At 49.3% G+C, this 16,882-nt stretch overlaps 3 protein-coding genes and 1 pseudogene across 12 annotated transcripts; all 4 read left to right on the top strand.

Annotated features, from left to right (window-relative positions):
* The first annotated feature begins 185 nt into the window (after positions 1-185).
* Positions 186-551, top strand: LOC1270354 (sodium channel protein Nach). Its single transcript, XM_309041.5, has one exon. The coding sequence runs from the start codon at positions 192-194 to the stop codon at positions 549-551; it is 360 nt and encodes a 119-aa protein (XP_309041.5). The 5' UTR covers positions 186-191.
* A 30-nt stretch (positions 552-581) lies between these two features.
* Positions 582-1,729, top strand: LOC133391003 (sodium channel protein Nach-like; annotated as a pseudogene).
* Positions 1,730-1,773: 44 nt separating this feature from the next.
* On the top strand, positions 1,774-2,455 carry LOC133391002 (uncharacterized; the record flags this gene model as incomplete). Its single annotated transcript, XM_061640532.1, has 1 exon — positions 1,774-2,455. A coding segment is annotated over one exon (420 nt), but the record flags the coding sequence as incomplete, so codon positions are not given.
* A 4,919-nt stretch (positions 2,456-7,374) lies between these two features.
* Positions 7,375-16,451, top strand: LOC1270357 (protein Smaug). Of its 10 annotated transcripts, none has more exons than XM_061641547.1 (5): positions 7,375-7,807; positions 10,722-11,785; positions 11,858-13,818; positions 13,928-14,162; positions 14,611-16,451. In XM_061641547.1, the coding sequence occupies exons 2-5, from the start codon at positions 10,986-10,988 to the stop codon at positions 15,362-15,364; spliced, it is 3,750 nt and encodes a 1,249-aa protein (XP_061497531.1). In that variant the 5' UTR covers positions 7,375-7,807; positions 10,722-10,985; the 3' UTR covers positions 15,365-16,451. The 10 variants fall into 10 exon arrangements, with proteins under 10 accessions (XP_061497531.1, XP_001688156.2, XP_061497532.1 ...); XM_001688104.2 differs by having other exon boundaries at positions 7,391-7,564; XM_061641548.1 differs by having other exon boundaries at positions 7,391-7,864.
* Positions 16,452-16,882: the final 431 nt, after the last annotated feature.

Genomic DNA, 16,882 nt, shown 5'->3' with positions numbered 1-16,882 from the left:
CACGGCGTTTTGTTCGGGATGTTACTTCACGTGCGACATCTGTGTCGAAACATCACTCACAAGACCTCTTGAGGTTGAACAACGGCTACACAATAGAATGGTGAATATTTCATCCTCTCTGCCATGCGTATATAACACCGCGGCTAGCAGGAGGCCTTGCTCATCCTTGCCGGTGTTGTATTTTCGAAAACATGGCCCACTCGCCGTCTATAGCTAGTGCCCTCCGGCTAGCCTCTCAAACAGTCGTGCAGACATTTTGGATATTTTGTGAAAACTCTTCGCTCCATGGACTGCGGTACATTGGGCGCAACAAGGCAACGAAGGGCAATACGCCGCTACGGTTCGTGTGGAGCGTAATCGCGGTAGTAAGCTTGGGATTCACGCTCTTCCTCTCCAGCTCGGCGTGGGACCAGTTCCGGAGCAATCCCACGTTGACCACGATCGAGACGACCTCCTACCCGGTGTCGCTGATTGCTTTCCCAGCGGTTACGCTGTGCAACATTAACAAGATACACTCTACCAAGGCGGAGGAGCTTGGAGCGAAGCTGTAAGTGTTCGTAAAGAAGCAAATTTAGCAAAAAATGTTCCTTTACATGTCGTTTCACTCCAACACTAGAGCGAAGCTGGGAGTGCATATAAATGACACGATAGACGTGATTTACTCCCTGCCCCGGCTGAATGATTTACGTCCGATCGATCAGCGCATCGTCGCGATAGAGGAGCAGCTCCGCTCGAAAGGATACGACACGGAGCAGCTAGCATTCGAGGTTGCACCCCCGTGCGAGACGATGCTGGTGCACTGCTTCTGGCTAATGCAACCGGTACAGTGTCGTACCCTGTTTCGGCGGACGAAAATCTTCGCCGGCTACTGCTGCTCGTTCAACGCGGACCGCTTTCTGGAGCCGGTGTTTTCGCGCGCGAAGGAACCGGGCGAAGCGCCGCCCCAGGAAAGCCTCCACGTGACGGGCATTGGCAAGGGGGAAGGACTTTCCGTGCTGATGGATATTGGCGAGCAGTACTACACCGCCTCGAACCGGTTCTCCTACGGCATCGAGGTGTTTGTGCATCGTTCGTTCGATTTTCCCGACTTTTCCGACTATACGACCATCGTGCAGCGGGGCACCGAGACGGATGTGTCCGTGCTGCCCACGCTCGTGACGGCGAGCCCGTCGCTGAGGAGCATTGCGCTAGAAAAGCGTGGCTGTGCGTTTGAGGATGAAGGTAATAGTACGGTTGGCGTACCGTACACGTACAGCAACTGCATGAACGAGTGCGAGCTGCGGTACACGGCCAGCGTTTGCCGGTGCATTCCGCTGTTCAAGCAGACGGTTGAGCTGCAGGCCGAGCTGAAGGTGCCGATCTGTGGGTTCCGGGAGCTGGGCTGCCTGCTGGATTTGAAAGGTAGTTTCGGTGTGCTGTGAATTTAAAGTATGAAATGAAAAACAGAACTTACTTCGTTGCAGATCGAGTCAGCTTTACCTCAGAGCAGGTGGCGGAGATGATCGGTACGGCAACGCAACGGTCCATCATTAGGTGCCGTTGCTTTCCTAGTTGCAATATAGAGGTGAGATAGTTTTTGATAAAGAACTAATCGTACACCTGGCTAATCTGTGTATATTTGGACAGAAAAACGAAGTCCACACCATCACGAACTCTATCTCCAACCCGAAGAAAGACTTTTACGTGTAAGTGTTGCCACAAATTACATTACCAATTGCCAAATGTTTTATCTAATTCCTCCACACCCTTTTCAACACCAGTCCAGAGTTTAATTTTTCCGCATACGGTGTGCTGCACGTGCACTTTCGGTCGACCAACTGCCTAAAGTATAGGCGCGAACCGTTCGTCACCTGGCAGACGCTCGTCGCTACCTTTGGCGGCATCCTGGGGCTCTGCTTTGGAGGATCCATACTAAGCCTGATCGAGGGTTTGTTCCTTTTCGGCGTTATTCCCTTCACGGTGTACAGCGCACTGAGAAACCGGAATGGTAAAGCAGTTGGGCCTAAAGTTAGTACCATTTCCTACGTGGACTACCCGGGCCATCAGCCGATGGGATATTTTAGGCGCAGGGAAGTTATGGCCCGTGCTTTGAATAGCAATAGTGACCCGATGTGGACGATAGGGAACAGGATCCATCCGGACGCAAGGCGCTGGAAGCAGCACCAAATTGATGAGCTGAAAATTATACCATAACGCAGCAAAGCAAAGGGTGGACTAACTAAGAATATTGGAAACGAAAGGACAGATTTTTGATGTTTGGATTAGATGTAAAGACGATTGGAATCAATATTTCAACTCAAACTGCCCAGAACACCCATATACGGTTTAAAACTAATAGTACAAACTGTTAAAGAAGCTCGTTAATAATAATTTAAAATAAAAGGTTTGGTGTTTAAGAAAACACTACATCCATTCTGAATGAAGAAGTATATCCTGCCTTTTTAAATCAGACATTTAAATCGGTAAAAGTAAAGGTTAAAATCCCTCGCTGGCCTCACAAAACGTCAGAATCTATGATAAAAAATGATTATTTCCATTGTGTTTTCGTATTTTTCACATAATGATGCAGATATTTTGAAAATAGTAATTTATATAAATTGGAAAAATAAATTTTACCTCCAGCGAAGATTTAAAATGAGCAGTTTAATATTGTTTCACTTTTGTAACTATTTTAAAGGCTTATTTATAAACACAGAATATAAATTGATAATTTTAACTTGATTTATCTCTCCAACGTTCAAATCAAATTATTCTTCATACAAGGATTAATATAGTATTTTCACCGGACAACCCGAAAACGCCGCAAAGTATGCAATCCACGGTGCAGCAGCCATTCATCGTGTTTTTCTCTACCGCAGCCAGTGTGGCCAGATTATTTTGGCGGTTTTCGGTAGGCGCATCAAAATTTTATCGGTAGTTTTCGGTAGGTTTAAACTCGAAACTTTAAAGAAGTAAAAGCGAAAGAAGTGTTAGGCGAGATAGGGGGGGGGGACTGGATTATTTAGATTGATTTAGCCAATTCTGTTCGGAGTTTTCGACGGTGTAATGATCCTGAATTTGTGTATTTGCGGCCTTACATAACTTTATACACGTATGGACGATATTTGAATGATTGTTTATGGTTTGTCGTTTTTTGTCCAACGCCTACATCGATGAATCGCTATGTCGGAGCAAAGTGTGCGGAAAAATCAACACGGTACAAAAATCATCCAAGCTATCTGCCTCTAACATCAACTCACTAACCAACATCGTCTCACTATGGAGTGAAAAAGTAACGCTCTATAGTGAGAGATTGAAAATGAGAACCTTTTTGTAAAATTTGTTATAGGACTAGTTAAAATGGCCCGGTTACAGGGCTACGCAACGTTTATTGGGACGTATACGTCTTATCAACGATATAAGAATTGCACTTCAATCAATAATTTTGTTGTAGAATTCTTTGTAAAAGAATTTTTTAGTGTGCTAATATTATTTCAAACAAACTTTGCAGTGTATATGATTATGATTTCATAATTTTCTTTTATTCAATATACTACAAATTGAATTGTGGATGGTGTACCGGCTGGAATAAATATTTTTTATCAAAATTAACACTGTTTGCGATAAATTTACTTTACCTTTCGAGTCATATGTTCCAGGTAACATCAAGTCCCATGGTATCTTGGCATACGCCTTATCGAATCCCGGGAATGTCGTATGCCGTACGTCGTATGACTCACGTTGATGCAGAGCAGAAATTTTGCGAACTCTTTCCGCTCTTCAGCATCTTGAACAGTTTAGGCTGTCGGCACACGTATGTTTTCCCGCAACACAATACCTTACATTTGCCCCTCAGCATGCAGCAGCAGCATATTAAACATATTAAACATATTAAACATAGAGTGTAGCGTACGTCCCCCGGTCAGTAGCAGAGCAGCAATTCCACTCGGATTCACTGCGATTGCAATTTCCGATTAGAAACGCGTGTACGCAAGTATAGTTTCGAACAAAAACGGCTTCCCGGTGTCCATCGATGAAAAAGATCTGTCCATGTGCCTACTTTCGGCTGGATTGTTCTGTCAAACCGTAGCTATCCACTGCTGCGGTAATTACATCGTAATTCGTTATTCGTTGTTCAATCGGTTCACGTATACTAATATGTAATCCAGCACATCGATAGCATAAAAGTGCTCATCGTCCACCAATGAAAATATTTCGGCAACGGATAAGGCGCATTGTAGCAGGTCTGGTCCTATCTGCATAAAGTCGAATAACTGCGGCATACAGGAAACATCGTCAGCGTCTTCTGCGGCGCGATTTAGCGCAGGTGCTGATCAATGAGTCGCTGCACTTTGAGGTGCTTGACAGTTCGCAGCAGCCGATTCTGCTCCGAGTGTGTACAGTGCACCGGCTCTGATTTTGCCCTTCAGAAAATCGTTTCACGTTTGCGTCCTACAATAAAAGAGGATTCTGGGACATTCCCTCCGACAATATAAGGGCAAATAGGTGACGCAGATGTTGAGAATTTCAAATGAAACTGCTTCCTGTAGGGTCCTGGATATGTTGGTGTCGTCCTGCCGCAATCCAGACATCAAAAGTACACCATGCGGCCAATGACGATATCAGTCTGGCAGCGGTGCGTGATCCACTGTCTGCCCGTACTAACATACCATGGAAGCTGCTGCAATAAATTTTAAGCTTACTTGTACGTATTTAATCTTTAAACTATTTATATCACTTCATAAACATTACACAACATATTATTATTCGTATGTTTGTTTGAGGTAGACATGGTTGTCGTTTTACGTCACACGCCTACATCGATGAATTGCTACGTCGGTGCAAAGTGTGCGAAAAAACCAACACGGTAGAAAAATCATCCAAGCTATCCGTACCTAACATCAACTCACTAACCTACATCGTCTCACTATGGAGTGAAAAAGTAACGCTCTATAGTGAGAGATTGAAAATGAGACCCTTTTTGTAAAATTTGTTATAGGATATGCCAAAAATGTTCTCAAATGTGTTGTTTAACTTTAAGTTAGGATGCTGCATTGTTGATCTTTTCGCAAATTAACATTTTGATGCATTTATGAGAAGTGTTCATCTTACCCGCAGTGACCGTCTTTACCTACCTTCCCCTACTGGAAAGAACAAAGTTTTATGCAGCTTCACTGAAAATTTGAAGATATTTCAATAACTAAAACAGAAGATTTTATTGGAATTATAGTAAGCCGTATTTGGGTTATGAGTAATTTAATTATAGTAACCTATGAATTTGTGTAGCTATAAGTTTTTGTATGAAATACATTTCATTCTGTTTCTAACCGTACCAAGCTGGTGGACTGCACTACTTCCAATAGATATGATCAATTTACCATCGAGAAATGCTAATATAATCTGGCCACACTGGCTCCCAGGGCAAAAGCTCGCTTGAAAGGTCAATAACCGTCGCAAAACGTCAAAAACGACCGTCGCCTGCGCCTCGAAATCGTTGCGAGTTTCGCTCGCTGGCGACATCGGTTTGCAGTACATGCGACGTCGGTTTTGACGTTTTGCGACGGTTTTGCGACGGTGTCCGCCAAAAAGCTCGCCTGACCTACGGACCAGTGAGGCCAGATTATTTCGGCAGATTTCGGCAGGAGCACTGTTGAGAACGTAACAATTTAAATTTAATCAATTATTTTAATGATTACCCTGCTAGCAAAGAGAATGAAAAAGTGTGCAACTTTCAAGCGAGGGGCATGTAGAAGCAGGGGGAGACGGTTGGAAATACGCGTAATTACGCAGCGACGCGAGCGTGTTTTGGTTTGTACACAGTTTTTGCACTCACACAATTACACATCCCAAGTGCCACAAATCCACTAAACGACCACTAAACGGCTTCTAAACGACTCAAGTTCTCTACCTAAACGGAATATAGAAAGACTTCGTTTAGCAGACGGCAAACGACTCATGCATTCTAAAAATAACGAAAAAGATGGTGGCGCTCTCTATTGGTGGGATACCCCAACCAGTTGAGCTTCATCGCTTGGAGGAGAGCTTTCTCATTTCTTCTGTACTGTTGTATGGTTTCGCATTGAAGTTATGCATCGCTAGAACTAGAACGGCGATACGATTGTTTAAATACTAAACTCGAACGGAAACCACCAGCACTGAAGCAAGTGAGATTTGAGTAATGGTCGTTGGTGTTGATACCCACGTATCTGACCACACGACCATTCATATAGATTTTTGCTCAAAAAGTTAGAAGGCTATATAGGTCATGATAAGATGAAACTTGTCGAAACACATCGCGAGAAAAGGATAGCAATAAAATGATGAGTTGTAATACGCCATCTATTGATCAAACCAATGAAGCTGTGGAGCTTTCATTTTTTTACTATCGATATTCAATTTTCCAGTCGTTTAAGCTAAATCTGTGGCGCTTGGGATGTGTGAATGTGTGCGTTCACTTTCAGCCTGCGCGCTCAGTTTGGTTTTCTCGCAGCGGCATGCTGGTATCGGTGTCCCGCTCGCACTAGTGCAGCGTATTCGGGGAGAAACGGGAAGGAAGGGGTATGAGGAAAACAATGAAACAGCGCGAGCAAGCGTTCTTTTCAGTGAGAGTGCCTCGAGTATTTTAAAAGTCATGCAAGAGAGCGCCGGTCTGGTGGTACAGTCGTCAACTCGAACGACTCTATAACATGCCCATCATGGATTCAAGCCCCGAATAAACCGACCCCCCAAAGGTAAGACTGAGTATCCCGCTATGGTAGCAATAAGTCACTGAAAGCCAAACCCACTTCACTAATGAGTACAGGCAGGCTTTGACCGGCAGCGGCTGTTGTGCCAAAAAGAAGAAGAAGAAGAAAAAGAAGAAGAAGAAGAAGGAGCAAGAGAGCGCATTCTCTCTGTGGTAGCGCTCCATCTGCCATTTTTAATTATCAGCCCAAAACAACGGACTTCGGATCCGATCTTGGGCCGGACCCCCACCGTGTGTTTCTACCTTCCCCTCGCCTGAAAACTTCATTCTCTTTGTCTGTCTTTGAGCTTTAACCGCCGACAGCGAGATTCAAATTCAAATTTAAATGATTTCCTTTGACTAGCAATTCTCGGAATCCATGCAACTGACATTTTCTACTTATTATGAACATTACATTTTAACGGAAAAAAAATAAAAAAGTGCCAGGCAAACAAACGTGCATCAGCGCGATAAGTAACAAATGAGGTTAGCAATACTTGAAACAGCATCCCAAGCGCCACAGATTAAGCTTAAATGACTGAAAAATCAAATATCTGTGATTTTCGGTAGGATACATGGAAAATCGGTAGTTTTAGGGCGGTCATCTGTGAATCGGTAGGCATATAAAAAATCGGTAGGAATCCAGATAAATCGCTATTTCTGGTCACTCTGCTGTCAATAAATAGCCTCACTGTCACAAAAAATGTAGCCCCATAACTTTAATCGTACACTCATAGAAATATTTTTTATCAGCTGTGATTGTTGTGGAATCGAACAATCCATCCACGCGCTGGTGGCCCAAACTGTCCGCCCGTTTTCTGTCCGGCAGCAAAGAGGCCTCGCCCCTCCCGCAGAATCACGGTACAAGTCGCGCGCGCGCTCCTGTGTGTGTGTATGTCCTGTGAGTTTGTGGTGTGGTGTGCTGTGTGCGCCCGCTGTCGTCGTCGTCCAACTCTCGTGCGTTGTGTGCATAGTGCGTCTTGTGTGTGTGTGCTCCGTGCGCGCGTGTGATGTGAAAATTGGGCCTCCGTCGCTCGAAAACCCGCGCGTCTCACAGTCCCGGAGGATCCCCCCCCCCCCCCTCCACACGAGAAAGTAACCCAGGTACGGTCCTTCACTGGCGTTGTGCGACGGTGGTGGTGGTGGTGGTGTGGTTGAAAGGTACGCCAGCACAAAGATGGTGGCGGATGGTGTGCTGCCGTAAGTGGGGAGGGTTAAGCTCGAACGATTGGTCCGTGCAGTGTGCAGTGGTGAAGTGAAGCGTGCCGAGTAGTAGGTGGCAAGAGCTAGGGTAGGTGTCGTGCCCACTGTGAAGAAGCGCACCTTCCGGAAGTGTGCCGCAGGGAAGGGAAAATGGTCCCGCCATACACACAGTCTCATACGCACACACAAACACGCCTTTCCGTAGGCGCGCGCGTCGTCCAAAATTGTGGAGTTGTGCAAAAAAAGAAAGAAAATGCGTGCACCGGGGTACGGCAGCATCCAAAATGGTGGGGGTTGGGGACACAGCTCCGGGAAAAGCATCCGCCCGATACGGAAAGGGCAATGTGGCCAGCGGATGTGAACAAAACTGTGCCCTCCGTGTGAATCTGTGAAGGGAAGGAGGGGGAAAGCTAACCACACTTCTTCTCTCGCATTCGGATTTTCCCGTCCGGTCATAGAGCGGCCAGCAGCGTCGGTGGTGGGACGAGGGGGAAAGGATGGCCCGTTCCACGCATGTGCTTCCTGCGGCGAGTTTGACGAGTTGTGTGTGTGTGTGTGTTTGTGGTAGATTTTGTACGATGATGCTACCGCATCCGACACTATTGCATTATTGTCCCCACCCCGTTCCTCCTGGAACGGTAAGAAGTAAAAGAGCACCGCTTTGGCCGGAGGAACGTAATGTGCGCTGGAAAGATTTTCTTTCCTTGCCCGGTGGCTGATGAAAACAGGATGGAAAAGAAAACACGCCGGCAAACTGCCCTCCTTCTCCACTCGTCCGTGCTGATACGGCCGGTGTGCGTGCGTGTGTCGCGCAATGGCGCGCTCTTCTTCTCTCGCTCTCCTCCTTGTCCGAAGAGAGGCCGCATTTATTGTAGGCGAAACTGTGCAGCGGAAAGCGTTGAACTTTGCTTCCTTTCTTTTTTGTTGGTGTCTTCTTCTTCTTCTTCCTCTTCTCATTTTAGCAATGGCAACCAAACTGGAGACACACCTGGGCGCGAAAGGATTTCATTTTTGGGAAGGGTGTGATGGTTGTTTGCCCTCTATTGGCCGGTGTTGAAAAATGGCGCGCGCGTGCTTCCCAAAATGTCGTCCCGGGGATATTCGGCCAAAAGGAAGCGACAGAATGTGCATTCCGCGGAAGAGCGCGAAAAGAGGAAGCCCGGCCACAACACGTTGGCAACCAAATTTAAGGGAAAATGCGTTCAAAATCGAAAGTATTGGCGTGTGCGACGCAACGCTTTCGCGAACTATTTTGGCTGATCAATTCGCATCCACACAGCTGTGTGTGTGTGTTTTGAAAGTCCGATCGATCAGGATCTGCTGCGGCAAATGGCGAAATTTGGATTTACAAATGGCTGAACGCTAGATGTGCTAATCGTTATCATCGTGGCTGTGTGAAATTTAACACGCCCCAGACAAGCGAAATCGACAAAAAAAAAAGAAACGACCACCCTACTCCTCCACCCCCTTTTTGCACCGACTCGTCGTCGTGGTCGACTTTCTCTAAAGTGTGTGAAAGTTCTACTAATAATTTTGTTTTTGCCTTTGCGCGCAGCGTTTTTGTCATCGCGTCGCGTGTGTAGCACACAATCATCCGCAGCGTGTTGTGGACGAAGCGGAGGGAACCTTTTTCCTGCGCACAAATCGTACGATCCGCTTGCTCTCTGAAGGGCATCCATCCATCCCGCCCCGTGTTACGTACGTGTGTGCCTCAAACCGATGGAGACAGAGAGAGAGAGAGAGAGTGAGCGGGCTGCTGCGAAGGGAAGCTGTTTAAAACAGGGTGGTAAAGTGGGTACGGGAAGCGGTAAAAAAACACACACAACCCGAACGTTACAAACAACAACCCTTTCGACAGGAGCGATAAGGAAAGATCCCGTGGCGGAGATAAGAATGCGCTTAGGTGCGCAGAAAAATGCACGCCGTTGGTACGTACGAACCGGGAGAGCGTACGTACCACCAGCATCGACCAACTCCAACGTCGTCAGTCGTCCCTGTTTCCGGCCCCTCCGTCCCCCGAACGACGTTTAACCCTCGCTGCCCTGTTTTTATTCAAAACGGATGCGAAAGATCGCGGATGCGCGTCCTCAACCACAAAACACTGCGCTCAGTGGAGTGGTGAAGTGGAAGAGGGAAGGAAGAGCTACCGGCGAAGAAGGACGATGGTGAATGGTGACGGTCGGGAGCCGACAGCACCACAGTTTTTGTCACATGCATTGTTTTGTAGCCGGGCTCTGAACACGCTGCAGTACGCTGTTGCTCTCGTGTGAAGATTTTTTTTCGTTTTCCTATCTTGCAAACATTACGTGGGGAAAAGCAACGTACGGTGGTGGAGCAGGGAAAGCAGGGTAAAACGAAAAAGTGCTGCAATTTGCAAACCTTCACCGCGAAAAAGGATTGTCTTTGTTTCACCGTAGACGACCCTCCGAGCGACGAGCGGTACACGACGGGTGAGGGTGGTGTTTTGCGTTTGAAGAGGGAGTCCTCTTGACGCGCGCTTGTCAGTAGAGCACCTCTCAAACGCGCCAATGGTTATGAAACGACGGCCGAGCTGAGATGCTGCTGATGCTGCTGATGCTGTGTACGCCGCGAGAGGACGTTGCTCGGGTTTTGCTGCTGTCGTGGTGCCACTCGCGTACGCAAAACGGACGCGTACGGTTCGGTTCGTTTGGTTGCCGGGGCCGGTGTGACCCGGTTTATGTCTAATTTCGGAATTTTGCGAAATGTGCGATTTTTTATTTTGGAAGTTTGAAAAGGTGATGAACGATGAAGTGATAAACAATGCTAATGTAATCCGTTTTTTCTCCCTTTTCAGAAATCACAAATGCAGCTAGAAAACACCTGTTAGTGTGTGTGTGTGTGTGTGTGTACGTGCTATGTAACTGTCTGTAAGAACCGCCGGGACAGTTTGTTCGGAAGTGAAAGAGAGAGAGAGAGAGAGAGAGAGAGAGAGAGAGAGCGAGAGAGCGTCACGATCTCCAACGAACGTAGCCGCACACTCGAAGCGTATTTGAAAACGAAAAATAAAAACATTGAATCCAGCCACAACTGAACCTGAACTGTTGCACCAGTGTCCGCGATGAAATACCCCGGCGGCAACCCATCCACCATGTTTTGCGAACAGGTTGGCACGGTGACGTCCCTGTTCGAGCAGTGGAACGATTGCGAGCGGACGGTCGTGCTGTACGCGCTGCTGAAGCGCGTCCCCTTCGTCAACCTCAAGTTCCTGCAGGTGTCGATCGATTACAATCTCGCCCAGAACTACAGCACCCAGGCCAAGCTACAGCAGCTCGAAACGAAGGCAAACAGTACGGCCCTGCTGGGGAAGCTGGTGCAGCGGTACTACCAGCTGAGCGGGCACAGCAGTGCGGCGGCCTCGCTACTGATCGGCGCTGGTGGCGCTGCCCAGCTTAACAACAACAACAACAACAGTAACAGTGTGAACAATAATCTCAAAGCGGCCGGCATCGAGTCAACGCCGGCCTCGCTGTACGAGCTGCTGAAGAAAGCTTCACCGCAGACGGCGGAGGTGGCAGCGCTCTTGAAAGAATCTCCTTCCATCATTAGTGCGACGACAGCGACGGTACCGCCACCCTCCACGACACCGACGACGGCGACTGTAACGCCGGGACACAACCAACCGAAGGGTGACGGTCACCACCACGAACGGCAGCCGGAAACGAAGGAAGATATTCTGAAGGACATACTGATGTACTTGCCACTGCTGGCGCCGGGCAACGATGAGGCAAAGAGTCTGTACATGTCGCTCATTCCGGCGGCCGTGGATGACGCCTGCCGGCAGCTGGTGCCCACGGAAATCGTACAGCAGACGCTGTCCTACCTGCTCATCCATCCCGCAATCACCAACGACGATCGACGGTAAGTGGGGGTTTTTGCTTTAACAATTCAACTGAATAGCGTAATGAAGAACCGTTTTTTAACTATTTACAGCGTGCTGAGCCACTGGTTGCGATACTTAGAGGACTTCATCTCGACGTCCTACCTGCCAGCACCCGCCACGGCTGCACCGGTTGCGAAGGGTCGCAACTATTTCAACGTGCAGCAGTCGGTCGGTGCCAACGGTACTAGCAGCAGCAGCAGCCTCAACAGCAATGGCACTGCAGTGCCTGTCAACACGCCGCACGTACCGTATCTATCCACCTCTACTAGCTCCGCCAACGGAGGAGTGGGTGCTGCAAACTCATGGACAAACGGAGCGTCCGCTCCGGGCTCACAGATCGTACCGGGTGCGGTACTTTCTTCGGCTGTGCACCACCCGCAGCAGCAGCATCATCATCAGCAGCACCATCCGACGGGCGGGTCGGTGCTGTCGAAATCGCAGCAAAGCCTAAACAACCACACGACAACGACCGGCAGCACGACCGTACTGTCCGGCGGCAACAGCAATAGTAGCAATAGTCATATCAACAACAGCGGCAGCTCGACCACCAGCTCCTCCTCCAGCTCGACCACCAGCTCCAGCTCCTGTCTGGACAGTGCGGCGTCGCAGCTGCTGAAAGCGACCCCTTCCCCGCGGCTGCTAGTGGCACCCTCATCCCAGCAGCAGCCAGCAGAGTACCATCATCACCATCACCACCACCACCAAACCGCCGACGAGGGCAAACCGGTGGTGGCGGTGAACGAGTTTAGCAAGACGATCGGGCAAAGCCTGCTGGGTTCTAGTCAAACGCTGCTAGCAGGCGCCGCCGCCGGGAACGGTGGCGGCCTCAGTGTCAATCTGCTGCCCGCCCTCCAGCAGCAGCAGCAGCAGCAATCGCAACGGCCTACGGTGGTGCCGGGTGGCGTTGGTGGACCGACGCCCGACGGTCCTGCGTCCTGCGAGACGGCACAGCACCATCACGATCTCATGGCCGCGACGGAGTCGCTCCTGTACGACTCGACCGACGACGATCACATTTCGTTCAGCAAGAACGGGACGGAGATATTTGACTACGATTGTGATTTCGATAACGAGGACGAGTTCAACTATCTGGCGCGCAATGCGGCCGCCATACGAGCGGCGGAGGCGGCAGCGGCGGCGGCCGGCAACGGTATCCTCCCGGCGAGCGCATCGTCCGCTCCGGCTGGTTCCGGAGTGCCGGGTGGTGGTGCGGCCGGTCCAGGGCACGGTGGGGCCAAAAAGCTCGTTTCGTTCAACAGCAACGTGAACGATTTCTTGCGCGTGCCGCCACTGCTCGCCAGCTTCGGGCAGCACAGCAATCTACTGGTGTCGCACGGTGGCGGCGGCGGCGGCGGCCTGCTCGATCTCGAGCTGGACGCGTCGCTGATGAAGACGCGCCGCTCGAACAGTCTCACCACACCGTCGACCCTGTCGGCGCTCGGCGTCGGCGGCGGCGAGCTGAGCGCGCAGCAGAAGCAAAACAACGAATGCCTGTCGGCGGAGAACCTGTCCAACCTGCAGCTGCTGCAGAACAAACCGCGCAGCTTCTCGCTCACGATGGAGAGCCCCCGGTCGTCGCTCGCCTCGAGCGGCTCGGACACGCAGCTGGACGACTACAAGCAGGGCGCCGGGCTGATGAAGCTGTACGGCGGCCAGCCGAACGTCGGCATGTCCAGCATCGCGCACTGGCTGAAGAGCTTGCGGCTGCACAAGTACGTGTGGCTGTTCTCGAACCTGACGTACGACAAGATGCTCGGCATCACGGAGGAGTACCTGCAGAGCCTGGGCGTGACCAAGGGTGCCCGGCACAAGCTCGCTATCTGCATCCAGAAGCTGAAGGAGCGGTACGGTACGCTGCTGCAGCTGGAGAAGGATCTGATCGGCGGGCAGAAGGCGCAGCTCGGGACGGTGCTGGAGGAGCTGACCAACATTGTGCTGACGCCGATGAAACCGATCGGCATGGATCAGCCGGAGGACATTGCGGCCCAGTTTGCCAAAGTGCTTGATTTAGGTAAGGCGCACCCCCCCCCCCCTGGGAGTGAATGCGCACTGGGTGGAGTGGAGTGACTTGTACACATACTTATTGGTGATGTCTTTATTTTTACTTTTTTTCCCTCCAGTTGGTTCGATCGTCGTAATGCGACCGGTCTGTAGTCAGCAGGACGAAGAGTACCTGAACATTTTCCTGTGGATCGTCGAGCGCGCCCTGCACAACGACGCCTTCATTGCGCACTCCGCGCAGCTGAAGGACCACAAGTACAAAGTGTCAAAGATAAAGATGCAAATTGCGCCCAAGAGCGGTGGCCACTTTGCGAAGAGTGTGAACGTTGCCGGACCGGGCATGAACAAGCCAAGGTACCCAATTTACCTACGATGGTTGCCACTAGTGATGGGAAAAATGAAGATTTCGTCGGAATCGATTATCTTGCTCTAAATTTTTTTGGAATCGATTCCGGATAGTAGGTCCGGAAATGGCTCCGGATTCGGAATCGGCTCCGGATCGGCTAAGGAATCGGCTCCGAAATTGGCTCGGAATTGATTCCAGCATCGGAATTGGCTCTAGGTTCGGAATTGATTTCGAACACGGAATCGGAATTCGATAGGTCCGATTCCGAGCTCCCATCACTAGTTGCCACGCAAGAGTCTTTCAGTCGACAAGAGTAGTCACTTGCGCTATTGGCCGCTAGGTGGCGCAGTATACGTTTAACCGAATGTCGACATATTTTAAATACTTGTTTAAAATCAATATGGATTAGGATTATTTTCTTCATTTTTACTATGTATTTTGGTCTTTTTTTTGTAGATGGACAACAAACAACAAGCATAAGCCAGTGAATGTCAACGAATCGCAAGCGAAATCACATCGCAAAAGCTCCGTACCGTACTTTGTGCCGCCCGGCCATTTGAGCGCCGCTCCATCGTCGCAGGTCATGGCGGGCCATCCATACTTCCACCACGGTGGCACCGGAGGCGCCAGCTCGAACGCGGGCGGCAGTACGGCCAACTACAACAAGAGCTCCTCCTACCCGAGCTTCGCCTCCACGCTGCACGGTGGTGGCAGTGGCGGAACCGGCGGTACCGGCAGCTCCATGAAACCCATCCTAAGCAACAACCCGTCCATGCAACAAACCTCCCAACATCTCCAGCAGCAGCAGCAGCCGCACCCTCACAAACAATCCACCCAACCTCCCACGCTGCAGCCGCCGGCCATGCAGCATCCGAACTTTATGTTCCATCGGCACTCGTTGAGCAACATAACGCATCATCACCACAATGCGAACCCGCCGCTCGTACCGCCGCCGGCCATCTTCCTGAACAGCCTTGGCGGTTCACTGGTGGCGGGCGAAAACCGTACCACCGGCGGCAAGGTCGTGGACGGTGGTGGGCCGGTTAAAGGAGGCCCCGGAATGAAGCAACTCGCAGCAGCAGCAGCAGGTGAGCAGGTAGGCGACAGCGGCAGTAACAGCAGCAGTAGCAACCACAACAACAGTATCATTGATATCAACTCGCGGCTCGAGTTTCTCTGTCGGCAGATGACGGAGCAGGCGATTAATTAATAAGTAGAAAGCGCAGGGCCGAAACCCGAATTGGTGATATATACATATATGAGGAACAGGTAGGGCTGTTAAACGCTGATGGAGTAAAAATGGGGTTTTAGTTATATTTGTGTAGCAATGTATAGAATGGTCAATAGTGAAGGTAACAAACAAATCGAACGACTCCCTCGCGAGAGGGAGAGAAACAACGTGGAAAAATGGGGTAGCCAAAACTACTGATTCGCACCTTCTATAAAGGCGCTCGATATGGATGTTTGTGTGTTTATGTTTTAATGTGTATCGTACTTCTTCTCCAAGAGGAGACAGTAAGCAATTGTTGTGTTTTTCGTGTCGCTGTTTAAAACTATTTCGTACGTACGTAGCCGACAATGCTGTACGGCGCGAAGAAAATACGTCGAGCAATTTTGTCGCAAAACCACAATGGTTAGGGCTCTACTACTACTAGTACTACTACTACTACTACCTATTACTATATATACTTACATATATACCCCCTAGAGGGCGCTCACAGGACAAGGGGCAGGATGGGCAGGGTGGGCGTGTGTAACAGCGCTGCGGACAATTCTGCAGGCTGATCTTGATTAAGTTTGGTTTGAGTGGCATGTAGACGGACACGCGCTGTCCACCAGGTTATCTCCACGCTGTGGGTGCGTAGGATAGCGAGTACCAGTTTTGATGTTGAACGTTTTTTGTGTTAAGCTTTTGTGTTAGCACAGTCACCGGCCAACCGCCACACACAACGGGTGTGTCCCAGTGCGTAGAAACTGTTAAAAAAAAAAAAAGGTTATCTTTAAGTCAGTTAAGAAGCTAGGAGCAAGCGCACGCCCCACCTGCCGCCTAACGAGAGAGGGGACGTCTCCGAGTGAGGTACGATGTGAAGGATCGACAAACCTACCGACCGAAGTCACGACGCGGGTATTCTGCAAAAAGTATTTATCTTGTTACGTTTTATTTTACCCTCCTACCAAAATCCCTCTTTGCTACAATTATTGTGTTTATCTTTTGTAAGCTTACATGTTGACGACATGCGTGCTGTAATACAGTGTTAATACATGCGGGCACAGTAAAAATGAAAAGAAAAAAAAAACCCTTTTGCTTTCTTGGTGAAAGATGATATAAAGCGCGGCGCCGCGTGTGTAAAATTGTGAGCATAATGTGATCAAGTGTTTATTTACCACAATGTGTGTATGTGTGTGATTGTTTTGTTTTGTTAAGGTTGTTTCATCTCGTGTTCGCTACTGTTTAGTACACACACACGCACTCGCACACATACTACATGCAGCATTTTACGTGTAACAGGTGGACGTGGAAGATGTATCGGATGCACTCGATATCATCGGTCTTAAATAAATGGGAAAAACGGCAAACCATATGCTGACCATCGTTCGCAATTGAATGAAACGAAGCGCATACTACCTATTACTACTATTATTAAAGGACAGCTACTAGCGGCAAAAGTGGACCAGGAATTAAACGTTGAATACGCACGCGCGTAGAGCGATTGCTATGAGCATTAAG

Source organism: Anopheles gambiae, chromosome 2 (genome assembly GCF_943734735.2).
Source record: "Anopheles gambiae chromosome 2, idAnoGambNW_F1_1, whole genome shotgun sequence".
Classification (NCBI taxonomy): domain Eukaryota; kingdom Metazoa; phylum Arthropoda; class Insecta; order Diptera; family Culicidae; genus Anopheles; species Anopheles gambiae.
Note: the sequence above shows the minus strand (reverse complement) of the source record. Positions and strands in the feature narration are given on the sequence as shown.

Excerpts from the sequence above, each read along its gene's own strand:
- LOC1270354 (XM_309041.5), top strand. The coding sequence starts at position 192 with ATGGCCCACTCGCCGTCTATAGCTAGTGCCCTCCGGCTAGCCTCTCAA.
- LOC1270357 (XM_061641547.1), top strand. The coding sequence starts at position 10,986 with ATGAAATACCCCGGCGGCAACCCATCCACCATGTTTTGCGAACAGGTT. Across the intron at positions 13,819-13,927 it reads TGCCAAAGTGCTTGATTTAG|TTGGTTCGATCGTCGTAATG; the intron begins GTAAGGCGCACC and ends TTTTCCCTCCAG. Across the intron at positions 14,163-14,610 it reads CCGGGCATGAACAAGCCAAG|ATGGACAACAAACAACAAGC; the intron begins GTACCCAATTTA and ends TTTTTTTTGTAG.